The sequence below is a fragment of the Anopheles funestus genome, chromosome 3RL (genome assembly GCF_943734845.2).
Source record: "Anopheles funestus chromosome 3RL, idAnoFuneDA-416_04, whole genome shotgun sequence".
Classification (NCBI taxonomy): Eukaryota; Metazoa; Arthropoda; class Insecta; order Diptera; family Culicidae; genus Anopheles; species Anopheles funestus.
The window spans coordinates 67,910,786-67,930,103 of NC_064599.1; the positions used below are offsets into that span (position 1 = coordinate 67,910,786).

Here is a 19,318-nt window from a genome sequence, read left to right on the forward strand (position 1 = left end):
AGACGGGTCTCGTTGCATGAATTTTGGGATTCGTCAATTTGTTTTGGAAACTAATGTGGCCGCAACATTTTCATACATCCGGCCTTTATGTTTTAAAATTCATATGCGTTCAAAAGAAAATTCACGTTTATAATTCGCTCAGTAGTGATTTAATTCAATATAAAAAGCTACAATAACCTTCACAGCTTTCAAGCTATTCGCTTTCGAACTATTAAATCGAAACCGAAAGCGACCAACGTTAATCGGTTTTTATTCAATCTGAACATGGTAATATCATTTAAAAGTAAAATTAAACAGCTGAACAATAAAAACCAGCTTGAAAGGTATGTGAAGAATGTTTCTTTTTTCGTTGTATTCCATTACAAAGGTTTCGATAATTACTTTATTCCCCGTTTTATTGTATCTCACTAAAAAACTATAATAGATTCGCCAGCAGTAAATTACATTTTAATCGTCAAGTTAATTATTTTGTTCCATTTCACTGCTGACATGGTGCTGCATCATCTGAGCTTTGAAGGCCACCCAATCGCTGCCATGTAATGGAACGGCGCGGAATGTTCACAGAGCAAAAGCAAAAAGAATGACAAACTACCCCCCAAAACTAGCTTCGAACATCCTTAAGCTGTTAGTGGAAAATGTTAAATAATGAAAGTAAGCCCCTCCATTTTACACGAAAGCCACAGCGAGAAAAATTAAAACTAACAAGACAACAGGATGCGCCGGCCCTTGTGGATGGGACGGTTGCTTGTAATCCGTGAAAAAGGCACGTCCTTCCTGTGCCAACCGTGTAGCGCTTTTCTTCAACCAATCCGATTGAGGTTTTGTCTTTTCCATTTGAGATGAATTTTCTCTTCTTTTTTAAAGTGGTGGTTAGAGCAGAACAGTTACAAACGCCTTTTCATTCATCTCAGGCACCAACAAGCACGGGAAAGCCCGCAGTGTAGTTGGGTGCATTGTCATCTCTTTGGTAAGTAGCTCTCATCCGTACCGGGGTTTGCTTCGTTGCGTTTGAATGTGCATGCTTGCAGCATTGCATTGGTATTGCATCGACAAGCAGCAGCAGCAGCTTCATCACATTCCACACGCCCTTGGTGGCTGGTTTTTAGTTTTGTTTAAAATGAACACGCTGGTCTGAGGTAAAAGTTCGCTCTTCGTCATTTTGCACCAGTCATGGTGTCGTCTTTGGATAAGCGGCGAGGGAGGTGGCGGGTGGGTGGAAGGAAAGCAGGAGGGGAACGGATGCACGGAATGCAAGTTTTCCGGGGTGTTGTCTCATTTTCTTAAAACACTAACCATACTGGTTCACCAGTCAAGTTTCTTTAAAAGTTCTTTTGTGCTGATGCTGTGTGCTTTTGTTTTTTGTTTGCTTTCTTTTTATTTCGTTGAGTTGCTGCTTATTGAGCTACATTCTTAAACAATGCACAAACAAAAACTTCGTCATGATGTAATAGCGGAAACTCATTTCAAGTTGATGCCACTTGGAATGGGAAAAGAGAAGCAATATAAACCAAAAAAAAAAAACAACAGCAAAAGACAAGAAGACTGTTTCTGAAGGATTGCAAAATGAAGGGCAGTGAATGTTTAAACATTAGAGAAGTACCATTCCGTGCAAGGAGCAGATGGTGTTGTTTTTAAAAACAATTGTTTTCCTAGCTTGTGGTGCTCAGTTTGACCAACACCAGCTGTTGTTTTCTTTTGTGCCCTACCCTTCCTTCTTAACCTCCCACGCTAGGTTCACTCGTTGGCCACAAAGTCATCGTTGTTCGTTTTAATTAGAAAATCAGACACACTGCACTGTTCAGTAGTTGGTGGCACCATTGACCAGATGTTTAAATAAATCTTCCACGAAAGGTTTCGTAAAAAAAAACCCACCATACAAAAACAGTTCTCCAATACCGTCATAACAGAAGGTCAACACCTGCCAAAAATAAGGTGCCTGACGCCTGAAAGTATGCAATCGTTGGTGTAGCTAAGAGCTAAAAAAAAGCTACTCGCGTCTACAGTTCGTCCGTTTCGCATGAAGAAATTAAAATGTCGATTTCTCGCCCTCGTGAATTATTCATATCATAGATAAGGGACACGGTCCTGAGGGGTCATGGAAGAGGGTAATAAAGGAAGGGTTGCTTTCACCACCCAGTTGCTAGAATCACTTTCCAAAATCGCTGCCAGTTGGGGGAGAGTTATTTTTTGTTTCTTTACTTTTTAAATGTGAGCATTCGCGTTCGGTCAAACAAACACAAATTGCTTGAATTATGATGACCTATCAGTAAAAGTTTTTTTTTCTTCGCCCCTCCGGCTCCACCTGTTCTTGCCACAAGAAACTTCACTGCACTCACGTACGTACGGACGTACGCAATTAAAGTTGATGGAAACATTTCTGAACACTAAAATCGTACGGCACGTAAAGGACCTTTCATCGCAAACGATTTAGATCAAAGTGTTGCGTGCCTTACCGGAAATGTGTGTGTGTTCTCCCCTTCCCCTTATAATTGGTTGCTTTTTTTGCTTCTTTTTTATTAGTTAACCATACAACCCACTCAATCGTACCGTAGGAAGTTGCCTTTTTTTTTGGTTAAACTCTAACGTGATGGAAGATTTTCCTTTTTCCTTTTTTTTTGGAAAAATGCTGCCAATTGAGCAATTATGCTAAATGCGTATGAATTTAAGTTCCATTCGATGGACCTTTCGACGGAAAAAAGCGCTCTTGGAGTTCTTGTTAAAAAAAGAAGAAATCCTACTGAGACTCTGTGAAAAACGAAGCAAAAGAGGTCATTAAAATTCGAAAACCACTGAGGACCTTTTCCCTCGCCCAGGGGGTGAGGTTTTTCAAACATCGTAATAGAACTTCATCCACTGCCGTAATGATTCGCAGTAAAAAAGCAACCAGGCTGGGTGAATGGGAAAAAAGCTTTTTACGAAGGTGCCAAAGACTTTGACATGGCTGTATTAAGTATTTTGGGAGATGTGAAGCATGTGCATGGTGCTAAACCTTAGCCAGATGCGTTTTTTCCACTTAAAACGTTATATTTCACTGCTGGAAATGACATTTAATGAAAATGAAATGAAATGAAGCATTGTTATATCTTGTGATTTTTAAAGCCACCAACATTGATTGGAAAATTAGACTCTAGCTCGGTAGATTGTTCAAGCGTATATAACCTAGAGATGAGAATAACAGCTCTTTATAGTGAATCAGCTCATAGTGAATGAATCGTTATTATAGGTCAGCTCGTTTAACGACTCGTTTCGGAGATATTAAAATAGTCTTATCTTTTCACTAAAATAATGCTTGAAATATAAAAAAGAATAAAAAATAATAAAAAAAAATTCTAAAAATATGAAAATTTCCCAAGGCCTTAGCTTTTTTTTGAGTAATTTTGCAAAATTTTAAAAGTTGATTTATTTCAATGCCAATTGGTTGAATTAAGTTTCTTTTCACTCAAATGATGCTTAAAATAAAAAAAAATCATTAAAAAAATAAAAAAATTCTAAAATGTTGAAAATTTTATAAGACCTTTTTTTTGATAATTTTGGAAAAAAATTTTAAGTTGATTTATTTTAATTTCAATTGGTTGAAATAAGTTTTTCTGCACTCAAATAATGCTTTAAATAGGAAAAGAACAAAAAATTGATAAAAAATAAAAAAAAATCTAAAATTTTGAAAATTTCATAAGACTATAGCCTTAAAAATTTTTTGGAATAATTTTGCAAAATTTGTAAATTGATGTATTTCAATACGAATTTATTGAAATATGTTTCTTTTCATTCAAATAATGCTTAAAAACAGAATAAAAAATACTACAAAAATTGTTAATAAAACGTTTCAATTCACTATCTTACTCTTACTCACTTTGAACATTTCTAATATAAACGATGTTCTCAGAGGAAAATTTCTTCCAACTTGATGTCCACACAAAAAAAAACAACTATTAATGAAGTCTTTAGTGAAGCTCTACGTACAAGCGAAAAAGTCAAGGATTTGCAGCTAATGCTTTGTACATGTGGATCTTATTCTGGGATTTGTATCAACACCTTCATCAACTCTTTCATTCATACATGTCCGACTTCATTTGATTCGGTGTCGGCAGACGGACTCGTTTTTTTTTGTCGAGCAAAAACTTAACTCAACCACAACAAGAACACAAAGCGAACTGGAGAAAGAAAACAAAAAACATATATGCGGAAAACTTTTAACACCTTCAGCAATGAACACTTTCCTGCTCGGTGGTCCAATAACGTCTTTATCTCTTCATCGGTTTCGGTGTTTGCGCTAGAGTGAATGTGTGTTCTTCCCAGGGGTTTTTTTTTGCAAACTGATCGCTCTATCATCCCTCCACTGACACACTGCTGTGTTAATCTAGCATGAAGCAAAACAGAGCCCGCACGTCATTGTACGAAATGGAAGAAGTTTGTGTACTGAAGACGACCGTCCAGGGAAATGGTCGAACGCTCCGCAGAATACAGATATAAATATATCTGCTTGACCTCTTTTTGACATACGCACTGGAACGGAGTTGAGGAAGTGTGTGGGGATTCGGGATTAGTGTACGCTAGTCGGTACAAAGAAAAAAAGCTCAAAACTTATGAAAAAAAAATTTTTTTATATCCCTCTCTATCTCTCTAACTCAACAAAACTGTCCAGTGGCACAAGTTGCGGAAAGCTATCCTGCGAGAATCGTTTCGTAAATTGAACGTTTATGATTTTCGTTTGCTAGCACGAACCGTAAATCGTAAGCGCTTCTGCAGGCTTTTCATGAGTGGATTTGTGTTGTTACTTCTGTACTATGCCTTTTGCAACCTTCTGCTCAGCTTCAATTCTTCAACTCCACCGTAGCATCCTTACATTGAAGGCAGCGCAGTTAAAGCTAAAACACTTCCTTCACTATCGAGCGAGAACGCAATTTTTACGCCGCAAGCCAAACAACCCAGCACGAGGTCAAACGAGGCACGTCATAACTGGCAGCCATACTTACCCGTGGTAAACCAGCAGCGAAATTAGGAAGAATATACACGCCAGCACATCGGCACGTCCCACGATGCCCGTCACCTGCAAAAGTAAATGGAAGACAGTCGGTTTAGTTAGCGGCATGTCTAGGGCGTCTAGGGTAGAGACTGGCTGAAAATGTTAAGACATAAAATTTGAGATTTGCCCGAAGCATGATGAGAACATCCCGTACCCGAACAAGTAGCGGCCACTGACCATAAAATGGAATTGGTTTTCAGCATGCCACCGGGATCAGGAAGTAGTAGCGGGATGAGGAGAGTGAGAGAGTTTGGGAGGGGGACAGTGTAGTAAGAATACTTGTAGCGAAAGTTAAAGCAAAATCTTGGGCCTTTCGAAAGTGACTCAGTGACGTTAAAAATATCGCCCCAGTAATGATTGCGCCATGAAGCATAAGGACCCCCCCCCAACACAGTAACATAGTTATGGGCAATGGCAATGGGAAGTTGTTTTTAATAGAATGCGAAAGAAAACAATGAATTTAATTGCAAAAACAGAGCAAAACAAACACTGCTAGATGGGGAAAGAAAAACGCTTTTTTATAACGTTCCTCGAACGGCGAAGTTCCTTGGAACGGTGAATGGTGGCTTGGCTCTTAGCATGTTTTTTTTTTGAGGGAGATATTTTTAATTTAAATTGATCTCTTTTATTGATACTTGCAAAGCACAGCAAAAAAAATCTGCTTTAAAAGACCGCAAAGTAAAACGTTTCAAAATGTTGTAAATATTGAGTAAGAGTTTAGCTTACTTAAATAATGATTTTGTTTTCACATACTTTGATTGAAACTTTTGGGAAAACCTAATAGCACACGATTGGGTCGTACAACACAAAAACATATTCGATTTTTTACGTTACCCAAAAAGTATAAATAAGAAAAATATAACTTGGGTTTTAACTTTACAGGGTTTTTCAGCTCATTTCTAACCGACAATATGATATTTCATGTTGACAAGGAGATATTCCAAGAAATGATGGAAAAGTTATCTTCTTAGTTTTTGAAATTTATTTTTAAAAATTTTTTGTTTTATCAAAAAAAAATATATTAAAAGCTTTATTGACAATTAAAGTGGGAGTGGTATATTTTACATTGATCTCTTTCTTAAACTATTGGTGAACATAACTTCTCATAGCACTATGTCATAATTTTGAGCATTGTATTTGTAAATCATTCTTCTTCTTTGATAAAAAAAAACCTAAGAGGTCATGTCGGCCATTTCCGGCTTACTAGCCTTATTTTTACCATGTATACATGAAGTATAACAGTAATAATAACAATAAAGACGCTTTTCAAATTCAAAATAGTATAACACCCAACAACTCCTAAAGAAGGAACAATTGTACTAAGGGACACTGCAGTAACAAACATCACAAATCATTTATTTTGCTTTTTCCCCATTGCACTGTACTTATATAATGTCGTGAGAATATATTTGAAAAATTAAAAAAGCAATAAGTGATTCAAACTATTTTTTTGAATAATTGATTCATTACCTCAGCATTAAAATAATTTCCCTATTTTTCACGCTCCTTCCAACAACCGCTTCCTGATCAATAAGCTGCAGAATCTGCTTTTCTCAGAAATGAACGATAAACTTCACAATCAATTCAATTACCACGATAAAACGAACGTTAGCAAAAAGGAAAAAAAAACTTCAATTCACTTTCCAACACGCCAAACGCTGTCAATCACGATCGAAAACATAAGGTTGATTGGCATTATTTCTTTTTTTATTTTTAAAGCAACGCCTAGGCAACCGTACCTTTGATGTTTTCGGCATCAATGTCCATTACGTTCATAATTTTGCATGTTTATAATACAAAGCCAACCGAACAGCGCCCGTCAAAGGCCATCTTCTACAGTGCTCTACGAAAACCACTTCGCTCCGTGCGAAAGTTTCCTGAGACGTCAGTGTGCCGTGCCCTAATTTCAAGCTTTTGATCATTTGGCTCATTCGCGAGTATTCGATGTCTTCACCAGACACGGTTCACCTTTTTTTTTAGTACCACGCGAAAAACACGAAAACCCGTATGCTTACGCAACAGGAAGTTACGGTGTCAGGGATGGGGGAAAAATCGATCCGAAAGCCTTCGGGCCACCCTCATCAGCGGACGCCTTTATCACTAATGACAACGATTGACCGATTAATTGCCGATTCAGGCGAGTCGTAAAAATGGAACGACGTTGTAAACGCGAGCAACCTAGCGAGATCGTCCGAATGCCGTGGGAACTGTCGAGCGCAATCGAGGTAAAGGTGGGAAATAAAATATTGATTCTTAGCCCACGGATGCCTGGGAAATTCCCCCTGGAACTTCCCGAATTGCTACCGGTTTTCTTCTGGTGAACCAATATAACGAGGTATTCATAAATTGTCTCGTCTCCATCACCATCGCGCTACCTGACTGACCGGAAACACGGTAGAGGTGAAAAGCTGAATACGAATTCGTATGACGTCTTACACCTTGAACGGTAAACTTTTCCCCGAGCCGGACCGAAGTCGTCGAAGTATCTTTAACCACATCGCGGTGTCACAACGGGAAATCCCCCTCGTACCGGACTGGACCCGATGGAATACCATCCCTTCCGGCTAACGATCATCGTCACCATCGTAATCGTTGCTCATTGACTTCGTCCCACAACGGTGAGAATGGCCCGGACGGAACACACGGAGACCAGACACCCGGAACAGGTACCCGCCCATATCGCACCGGGACAGTCAAAGCTGGGACATGAAGGAAAACAAATTCCTTCATGATGACCATGATGGTTCACGAAGAACGTGCCGCCCGTTAAGAGTTCGGACGCTCGGCAAACGTGCCGTGGTATTTAACTTGTCAATTTAAGCTATCGATTTTGGTGTTCCCAACGGGTAGAAGAACCTTTCTTGCCCTCCCGGGTTACGTCTGGTTCGGTCACGGTCTGTTTGTAGCTATTAACCAGAACCCAATTCCCAAGGACCTTCCTTGGCCGGGTGGCGGAAGAGATCGTACAAAATGGGGGATCTTGTCCAAAAGCGACATCTAGCTACGACACTACCCACATCCCATTTCGCACGTTCAGCACGTGAGCGTCCCAGCCATCGTGTTGAAGATAATCGCCAAACCATCTTTGACGGTTGATGGAGAGCAACCGGGTCGTGAGCAAGGGACGAACCCCCGGGCATTAGGGCAAATGATGTACGGGGCGGAGCGGGGCAATGTCTGACAGCGTGTGGTAAGTGTCAAAGGATGCTCCTTGAATGGCTGATAGTTTTAAGCTATCGATTTTCTTCACCGTACCAAAGAATGGGTGGGAAAAGTGTGCGCTTGATTTACTTCGACATCGCCCGGTCGACAGACGCTTCATTCTCGGAAGAAGTTCGGTCGTACGGTAGAAGGTGCTTTCGGTAAAAAAGCTCCATCGCTGGTAAGCTCGATTTTAAGAGCACATCGTCTGTCAAGCTGCCGTTGCGTGTTACTCCTTTATGCGGAAATCGATCTAAATCTGGTACCAATCGGAAGGGATCCGGGCGCCTGCACCGATGCAATCCCGACGGGATCGATGTCGGGCTCGGTTCAATCAGCAAAGCGGATCAAAGAGATGGAAAAAGTTTCTATTATTTATTGGCTTAAGAGACGGTGTCTGTGTGTGTGTGTTTTGATGTTAGAGCGGACGATCGGCTCAAGTGCATGGAGCAAGTGCAATTGGAAAAGAGCTTGTTAGGTTTTTTTAGCTGTATTGACATGCAAAGTAGTTTGTCTCGTTGAAAGTTCAATTAGGGCATCCATTGGATGGCTACTAGAATATGCATTTCTAGCGATAGATACGATAGAAACTTTCGATCCTCAGCTAAGCTTCACCCTAAGCACATCTTCCGTCGAAAGTTCAAGGATAATGTCATCCCATTTTGCAATGATAGTTGTTTTGTTTAAATCTTCCAGACAAGACAAGTTACACTTATGGCGTTACTATAGTCGTGGAAAATATAGGAAAGTTCACGATTGACAACAGATAAATAAATCATCACCGGTGAAATTTTACACTTTTCACATTTTATTCGAATTGTATTAGTATTTTCCAGGTATTGATTGAATGTGTGATAGACGCATCATTGTTTTCACTCCATCGTAAGATCACCTGACCAGGTCAATGGTGAGCTCATCATACAAATAATAGAATTAATCCTCCAAAATCTTCTTTTAAGACAACATTATACTATTAGGTCAGTTGTGGAGCTCCATGTCTCATAGACATATGCGAGAACTAGGACTGTATTAGTTCAATATGATCTCAGCTTCGATTCATAGCATCTAATCTAGCAAGTATCTCAACATCAATGTTTATGTAAGTCACACTTTGGATGACTTAAGGAGCGAATTCATTTTTCAGACTGGAATTTTGAATTTGGTCTATTTATGGCTAGTTTCTATGGCTAGTTTATATGGTCTATGGCTAGTTTATATCAACGATGTCTATGTCATCAGCCTGTGATCTAAGGATCGTAGGAGATCGTAAGGATCTGGAATTATTTATAGAAGATGGTCCCGAATTTTTCCACCTCTGAGTCGCGGATGGCTCTTTCTAGCGCTAGTTTAAAAAGTAGACAAGCTAGTCCATCAATGCAATGCAATTGTTGACAGTTAGGCCTCCAACTGTAACACAATATTAGGTAATATTAGGAAATATTCTGTCATTTAACATGAAACGATGAAAGTTAACACACCTAAGTGCTCTAGAAAAATTTAATACTATTTCAAATTATGTTATGTTCATCTAAGCAGTAATGGATGAACTTTTACAAACATTTACAATTTCACATGTCTTTTTGAATAATGTTATAATTATCGACTCCATGCCAAAAACTTTAGTATATGTTATTTTAAATTGAAATTGTTTACTTGCGGTTTCGTTCAGACATGCTCATCAACCCCGTTGCACAGTTACAACTTTAAATTAGATCCTTCAAACTAAACCCCAACCACAATGGAAAACTATTTTCCACTCATCAAAATTTCCTATTCCTAACGCAACAAAAAAAAAACCTAAAACCGAAATATAAACAAACGCTTGCTAACGAAGCAAAGCAAATTGGTGGCATGCTTCTGCAGCTGTTGGGAGAAACCCTTTTCGTTGATTAGCAGCGTCCGGACAGCAAATCCTCGTTCGTCCCAAAACGACCCAAAGGAAAACACACAACATGCCAGCCTGTATCGAACCTGTTCGTTTGCAAATGTCACTGTACTTTAAAAAAAAATGTTTTCCCTCGCTGTATCTGTGTTTGACGGTGTCAAACCATTGCTTGGTTTGAGTTGGTTTCCTTTATGTTTTCACTCTTAACCAACCGGTAAACGGGAACCAAACAAAGGCCAACTCTTGACCGTGAGGTGACGGAACGCAGGGTAAAACATTCTGAGAACAAGCACAAACCCTGTCCGGACAGAATGGACAGCTGCGAGCGACAATTTTTCATTTCTTTCACCATATGGAATGGGGAAATGTGAAACGCAAAAACATAAAAACAAAACCAAAAAATTAAAAAAAAAAGTACACTGAACCAAATTCTCAATTCCACTACCCCGTAACGAGCAGAATTTCCCGAAGGGGATGAAGCGAAATATTTCATTTGCTTTTTCGCGACGCTGGTGCAAAATATTTTCGCTTTCCACCATTTGCCATTGCAACCGTATGGTGAAACTTTATTTTTCAACCACGCTGCAGGATGACCATCGGGCTGTGGCAAAAGCCGACGGCTCGCTCTATTATCCATTTGTACTGATGGGGGTTTTTTTCGTATCTACATATTTTTCTTGTGGCTTATTTCCACCCATCGACGCTTCGGTCCATCTCAACGGCCCACAGGCAACATGAATCAGTTTTGGGGATGATATTTCAGTCCCATTCTTGGTTCTTCTTTGGAGGCGCATTTTCGCCCGCGTACCGTCTTTACCAGCGTTCCAATTTGCATTCGCTGCTGTTGATTCAATTTCCCATTGCGGATCCATTTCGGACCTTGTGCTGGTTCCTCTATTTGCCTTCCGTTGTTGCCCGAATGAACCTCTGTCTCATCGGGGCACAGAATTGCATCCGTACTACTTCCGCCCAACTTGTCTGGTAGCCAACGCAGGTCATTTTCCGTAGTGGGAACGAAGCCATCAGTACCACGGTGCCACCATTGCTTGACCAACCATCCCAGCACCGAGATCAGTGGAGTGGTTTTCGATGGTAAAAAAGGACGGTGTGCGGTTGGAAGCACGAATATCAGTCGCCCGGAAGTTTGGGTTCGTTTTTGCACTTCCGGCTTGGATTGTACACTTTGCGGTTGGCACACGCAAAACAAGCAAAACCGAAACGAAAGGGAATTTTATTCCCTGCTGCCAGGCCGGGAATGTCTAGCCAAGCAACTGCTGCATGGAGGAGTGCAGAAAAAGGGGGAAAAAAGGCGAGGAATGGTGGTGAAGAAGAAAAAATATGTCCCGGGTGCCAATGAGGTTCCGTACTTACCGCTTCGGTGTGGATTGGATGGACGGCAAACAGGACGCCGGCCAGTATGGCAAAGTTTCGCCGCAGTCCCGCTATCGTTAGGCAGACGCGTGTGAAGAGCATCGTGGCGACGGCATGCAGGGCCACGTTTGTCACATGAAACCATACCGAACGCAGGCCGAAGGTTAGATAGTTGAGGCTGTATCGGGAAGGGAAGAAAATGGAATCACAAAACAAGCAAACATTAGCACGTGCTGTGGGTGAATGTTAAACAATGAAAACGTGATAAGAAGGAAATGATGCAGTTGTTTTAAACAGGGGAAAAGAATTGCTCCTAGCTTTTTTTTATTTTAAGGAAATTTACAATGTTTTCTTTGACTGAAAGCTTTTCAATTTAAATTCAATGAAAGTTGCTGCATAAATTATGCATTATTCCACCATATAAATATCAAAATTTTATTTTCTATTCAGCGGAGTTAGTATTATAGGGAAGAACTTTCATTAACCTTATGAGAAATATTTTTCCAAAATTAATTCTTTCATTCTTTCTCTAAAATAATTTACAACATAAATTATTTTTTAAATTCTTTTTTAAATATAATAGCATATCTATTAAATAAAAATGTAAAAAATAAGATCTTGTCTACGAATATGATCTTCTCCTTGTAAATTTGTTTTGTTTTAAAGGTTATTTTAAAGATTTGTTGCCTATGTAAGTCAGCCATTTTCAAAATGCCAATAGGGATCAACCATCATGGTTGTAAACGGAATATTATATTTTACGATTGTTTTATGTTTACTCTTCCTGAAGCACTTTCTCACATTTGATGTGTAATTTATTCAATCTTAAAGTTTTATTAATCATGTGTATACGTTATACGCCTGAAGTTATGCAAATGATATACACATATCTTATTTTAAAAGTATTTAAAGGAGTAAATGTTTGTTTTAACACTTTGTGTAAGCTATTAGATCTAAATAATTTTGCTAATATCTCGGTAATAAGTATGTAAATATATATTACGTGGATATACCCTTAAAAATGGGATTGTATTGGAATAAAACGCCTAACAACATCATTACCGTGGGATATTAATTTGTTTTTTAAATCTTCTTCCGCGATGTATTTAAACCACTAATCCGCTAATGTATAAATATTTTCCACTACTACAAAATCCCCAGCCCAGCATCTCAGCTTAAGTAAATTAATATTTCCTACTTCTCAGGCCAGCTCAACAGCTGCAGAACCGACCCGCCGAGAAAAGGAAATCAATCAAGGATAATTAATAGCCAACAACATTCCCACCTTAAGTGCCCCTCCTTCCTTATGTCCTTTCCACTAGTAGTCCACTTTAATCAATCCGCACCACCGCAATATTGCCATTGGAGAACGTTCGAAAGCGTTAGAATTCAATAAATAAGCCAAACAAGCGTACGTTCGTTTCGAGAATTATGACACAAGTCAAATACCAGTAGCCTGGTAGCGCATTCCATTCTACGGCCCGTACAAACAATGGCGGAAAACCTTGCTAGAGCTAGAGAAAATGTTCTATTGGCTAGCTTCACCGAGCGCCACCTGGTGTGGACTGTGTGTGCCGAAAGCAATAACAATTGCAACTGCAAACCGTCTGGTTTCTTCGAGTACGCGAACTCAAAGTACACTCACACGCACACACATGCACGGTATCACATAAATCGAACTGAGGAAAACGGATGTTGTTCTCACCAATCCCCTCACCCGACCAAAAACAACCCACCCACCCCATTGCGGTGGAAAAGTTACTGCCGCGAAGGAAATGCTGCCACTAAATGGTTTCTACCTTATCGCCATCGGTGCGCGCTCGATCGGTATCGACCGACATCCTCCCTTATTCTATCCAAAACCCACAACAATCGACCATTGTCGGCATTCGAGGGAAGCCGTAAAGCTGAAACATTAACCGATTTAGTCTACATGACCGCAAATGGCTTACCGATTCCGGGCAAAAGGTACAATTTATGGCACATGAAAAGGGGTTTCGGTTTCCGGGCGTTCACGGCTTCAGCTGCACATAATCGGTTCCCGGTGGGGTCGGTATTTAGCACACAGCGTGTGCGTCCGCTTTCCGGACTTCCGGACGGTCCATTTTTCCCACCCCCATTTTCCGTTTTCTTCTATTTTCCCCTCCACGGTTGGCAATGCCTACCCTTTTCTTGCGTACTTCGGTTGCACTATTCTTTACAACTATTTCCCCAGGCACTCCGGACGGTTCGGTGAAGCCTGAAAAGTCTTTATTTATTCACCCATACGCACCGATCGTTTTGTACAAACCTATACCCCCCATCCAGGTTTGCTACTTTTGTCACACCGGCTCACATGCACGCACACATACAAGCGTCATCAGTTGCCCGGTTTCGAAGCACACGACGCTTCGTCGATGCCCGTTATCGTTTTGATTTTATTGCCAACTTAATTGCTATCTAGATTTATGTTTACACGTTATGAATTTCCTTCCGGAAGGCTCCCACAAGGGGTCACGAGAGGGCAGGTGGCAGGTGGTAGGAAGCTCCATCACGGGATGCTGTCCTGCAGCTATTTTCGCTTTCCCTCGCTAGACCGAGGTGGATGACAATCTAAATCACTGCATTCCCCGAGACCATGGCTCTGATTGATGGCATTCGTGTGCCAACCGGCCAGTCTCGTAGATCAAGATTTGTGGGTTGTGTATGTATATATGTGTGTGTGTGTGCTGGCGCCATATCAAGCTGGCGCATTTCCTTCCCGGGCAGGGTGGGTTTGTTAGAGACTATTCGCTACACAACTCGACACACCTAATTGTGAATCGAGTAAATGGGTCCGAAGGGGTGTAAAATATGGCCGACCGAAGGATTGAGTGTGGATGGATGGTAACTGAGCGTCGTGATTGAATCCATTGCAATAATGAACCATAAATTGTTTTGGCTTCTGGTTTGCTGTGCATCAACGAAATGAGCATTTAATGAAGTATTTAGAAAACTTTGTTAGAAAAAAGGTAATATTCTAGATTTTTACAGTTCTATCACTTAAAGAAAATTAAAAACAAATTAAACATTGATTATGAAGAAGAAAATGTTGGGGTTAAAAAAATATATTTTACCAGGAATAAGTTCAAGATATTCCAGAGCAGGACTTCTTTGTTTCATAAATATGATTTTAATTAATTAAAAAATCTTTCTGAGAATTTTTAATTTTAAACATGTGGTAAATATGTCCCCTGCATAAACTGAATATCCATACATCGTCTTAATTTTGCGTAAGATTTTTTATTATTTTCAAATCCTGTTGTTAAAACTCTTGAAATAAAATTTTAATATTTAAACCACACCAAATTATTAATATAACATAGCTTATACGATAGGGAAAAATTCCTACAAACTTTTTGTTCTGCCATTTTGAATTATTGTAACAATTTTTTTTTTTTGAATAACAATTTCCATACTTCCATTTTCCATCATGCAGTAAGCACCACATAACATACCACGCGCCATGCGTACGTTGATACATTGTACCGGGTTGGTTTCGGTTGTTTGGCAAGTCAAAGTTTTCCCCTGTACGACCGAACCGTGGGTATATGCACATTCTCCATTCGAAAGTTGTTTCGACTTTGACTTTCCCTCTTGAAACGTTGTGCGGCCCTGACGAACGCAGACGCCGCTTACTCATAAGCTTCAATATTAATTAAATTCCACGCTGTAACACACCCACACACACACACACACGCTCGTGTGAGTGAAGAAAGTTGGTGGTTGGGTTTTGTGAAACTTGCTCTTAATAATTCCATTTGCCAATCGGCCCCGTACGGTACGGTACGCAAAGCCGGACGAGAAATCAAAGTCAATCAGAACCCTCGAGTATGCTCTTACACAATAGTATGACCGAATTTTCGGAATGCTTTCAGCGTGTACCCGCGTGTGCCCGTCTTGCGTTTAGCCGGCGGACGTCTGAGTGGATTATTTCGATCCCGAATGCATCTCTGCTTACCGTCCGGAGCTTCAGTAGCTCTAGAAGCAACATCAGCAGTAGCTTGTTGAGGAAACCACAACCCCATTATGCTTACTCTTCGCTAAATTACTGGTTGATTATATTTCATTCAACGTGAAACGATAAGCGGCACTGGACGAGGCTAGGGCATTGCAGAATGAAGCAATGCAGAACATTGTGAAGTGTTTGAAATTCGATGATTTAATTATTATGCATTCGAGCTAGGTTTCTGCACTAGATTTTGCAAAAGGTTGTGTACCGAAAATGGAGATCTGAATCGCTTGTAATGTTAACAACAAAATTAAATGTATTAAAATTAAACGGAATTTTTAATTATACATTTTAAAAACATTACACTTCTTCTCAGGAAAAAAACAGAAAGGAAACATAATAAGATTAATATCTGTTTGTTCCATTCATTCATTTATCAAAGCACTTCAATCAAATACGGGCTCTCAGTGGTCTCGCGAGACGTGCTTTCCACCGGCTGCCAATTATTATGACTTCATTTTATAACCGGCAAACACTTGACTTCCTCACTTGCCATCACCGGTTTGTGCACCGTAATCATAACATTTTGATTGAAATGTCTCAATAGAGTGTAAAATTAAATGGATGCTAGCGAGCAATGCTTGCCCCTGGCTCATACAACCACATCCGATGCTTATCATTTGTATCACATCCGTACGCGCTTCCATAACGTTTGGCCGCGAGACTTTTTTTTGGGTGGTTGTTGTCCCGATGAGATGACGTGCTTTTGATGTTTCGGGTCCATCCTAATGAGATCGTCTATCGGTGACCTTGCTGGGAGGCTTTTTTCCGTGCTTCAGTTTTTGTTGCTTTTGCTCACTCAACAACCATAATCACATATCTACAACATGGGCAGTACTGGCATCACCCTAGGGAGAAAGAAAATATTCTCTTCTGTTCATTTTTTGTATTTTTTTTTACCTAAACCTCAATAGATGTTGCTAGTATTACGATATTTGTTTTCTTTTTCTCATCAATGCACAGTGGGAAGTTTCAAACCAATGGCCGGGGGAAAAATATTTTAGTGTATATACTAGCTTTTTATAGATAATAAAAAATAATTGAAACAGTAAAACATGTTAACTGTTAAGTTTAAGATTAATAAAAGGTGTTGATAATATAGTTGATAATATGTTTAAAAGGTGCATTATATACTAGTTTTTAATAAGAAAACTATATCTACCTAAAATAAAAAGTAAAACTCATGAAGCAAACAAAGAATTGCGTTATTGAATTATTAAAAAGACAACTTCAAAAGAATTGGTAACAACAGTTACTAATGGAGGCGCCTAGTACTTGGTGTAAAACAACTTTTAAATTTACAATACTTCTTTTTTCAAAATTTTGCCATGAGTTTTATGTCATAAGTTAAAAACAGAATACTTTCAAGTAAACTGTAAACAAATTGATATTTGTTTAAAAGTTTTTTTTAAGTTTATCTTATGCATTAACTGCATAATCCCTGCGTTCGTTCTGATGATGATATTCCTGATAATGGAAAAATCCAAATTTTCAAAACATGCATAAAAGCTTCAGCTATCGTTGAAAAGGGTTTTATCGCTCGAGTTTAGAAAGCTTTTTCTTGAATTTAAACCGTGTAAGTGGCAAAATTGAATTTATTAAATTATAGATGAGTGCGCATTGAATCGTCCCTTAAGCTCTAAATGTTTTACCAAAATTAAAACAAGATTTCGTCTCTCACATCTAATTTAATTGATAAAAATTTCGGTTTACTAGAGAGTATTCTATTAGACGTTGTATTGGTCTAATTTAAAATAAATAAACAAATCAAATACTGTTTTGAAATACAACAGTAGATACCAATGGAGGCGCCTAGTACCTGGTTTAAAAAAAAATTACATTTGCAATATTTTTTTCTCTAGGATTTAATTTAAAACTTTCAACCAATTACACAAGTTAAAAACAACATACATAAAACTAAACTATAAAGAAACTTAAAAAAAATTAGAGATTGGTTTCTTAAGCTTCAAATAAAAAAATGGGCTATTTCCAAACAAAAGCAGGATTATATAGAATTTTGCTTTAACAGTCTCAAATTTTACTTAATATTTTAAATAGTCCTTACTTAAGCTGTGCAAAATAAAATTCCATGCTAAGTTTGCTGTCAATTAGAAGTTAATTTTTGGTCTTTTATCCCATCAAATGCCCAACATGCATTGGTGCTCTGCCGTCCATTAGGGAAGTGTGAGAATCCGCAGAAACTTCCGAGAACGCAAACAACGATTACACTGGCATTCCTCACTTGTCCTCAGCCCTGAACGTCGTCAGCTACGTGCATCTAATTTTCCACGAAACCATCCTGTGTCACCGATAAACACATTTCCTCAACTCGCATGCCTTCGCCCATACCCAGCGTTTCTCTCACGGGCGGTCAATGTTTGCTTGGCGCTGATTTGAATAGTAACTATAATTAAGGTCATTTCTTTGCGCTTGCCTCCCAGGCACTACAACCGCCCCCTGAAACACCCTGCCCACGGAGAAATGGAAAGGTATAACGGCACTGGTAGCGCTTTTTCCCAGCCACCGTGTGCCGAGACTTGGCGCTAATGATAATGATTTTTACTTTTGGTGCTGTAATTAACACCGACTCCAGCACCCGAATCTGAATTTGTTTTTCGTCTTTACCAGCAAACGTCGTTGCTACTTACCACCAGGGTTCACCCACTTTCCACCATTCCCGACCTTCCTTCGCGTAATGCGTTCCGGAACCAGGGCGTTCGGTGCCGGTTTTGTTGGAAATACAGAAACAGCTACGAAAACGAAGCACGGTAACCATTGCGATCGATGATGTTATCGTTAATGAATCTATTAACGATCAACGACGCAGTCGAAGGTTTTCCAAAAACTGAACCAAGCTTTCGCTTCGTCTAAAGCCACCATCTCTAGCTGCATACCCGAAAAGCGTTTGCCGGGTAACTTTCCCATGCAAAACCATTGAGAAACTTTTCCCCCATTGGGCGATGGGTGGTTGGAGGGTTATAGTGGGAAGAAACGCGGTTCGGTCACCGCACACGATAACGTGACAACAGCGTCATCGAGGCAAATGTGCACCGTCACCCCGGTTTTTGTGGGAAACTTTAGGGAAAATACGCTTCTTTTTTTGGTACGGCGTGGTCGGTGAAAATTAAGAAGCACCCATTGGCGGTTGGATGGGAGTTTTTTTTCCTCTCCCCACTGATGTTGGCGCGCTGCGACTGATGCTTCGCAGGATGCACCATCATGACCTGATCGTTCATTTACTTTCGTTCGCCTACTCGTGGCACCACCAACCCGTCCGGGGCAAATGGTGTTTTTCGCCTCTAAATGCGGCCACTTGCACTGACAGCTTTATGGCGTTTATGGTGACCGCTGATTTATACGCTCATGGTCTTTCATTAAAACGCCTCTCTAACCCATCCTTCAGCCCTGCCTTTGCTGACCTGCATGGGTGACCTGTACCTCCGCCCAAAAAAAAAAGGGGTCAGGCAATCGCCTTCCACCAAAACCCCCAGGGATGGGGATACTGTCGTTGCAGTGTGGAGGTGGAGATTTTTCTGCTGTGCACCATTTTCCGAAATGCTACGATTAAACATGCTTCCCAATTTTCCGTCGACTTCACCCTTCCCAATCAGGGTGCTATGGGTCATTTTTCGGGGTGGCTTTTCCCGGAGCAGCGAACGAGCAGCAGCTTAACGCGAAACGCAAGTTTTCCAGCCCCAAAATATTTCCCACACAACTCAACACACCAACGCGTCATTCCATTAAGCGCCGGTATGGTGCAGAAAACAAGAGTAACCAACAACAAAAAAAACCCCGAAAACAAAATGTC

At 40.0% G+C, this 19,318-nt stretch overlaps 1 protein-coding gene across 4 annotated transcripts in view; it reads right to left on the bottom strand.

Annotated features, from left to right (window-relative positions):
• Window positions 1-19,318, bottom strand: part of LOC125769016 (protein O-mannosyl-transferase TMTC1-like) — a 148,320-nt gene that overhangs the window by 45,741 nt on the left and 83,261 nt on the right. For all 4 annotated transcript variants that reach the window (XM_049437391.1, XM_049437389.1, XM_049437390.1 and 1 more), the window contains 2 exons: window positions 11,481-11,658; window positions 4,974-5,047 (listed from right to left, as the gene is read on the bottom strand). In XM_049437391.1, the coding sequence (XP_049293348.1) occupies window positions 4,974-5,047; window positions 11,481-11,658 (252 nt within the window). The remainder of the gene's footprint in view (window positions 1-4,973; window positions 5,048-11,480; window positions 11,659-19,318) is intronic.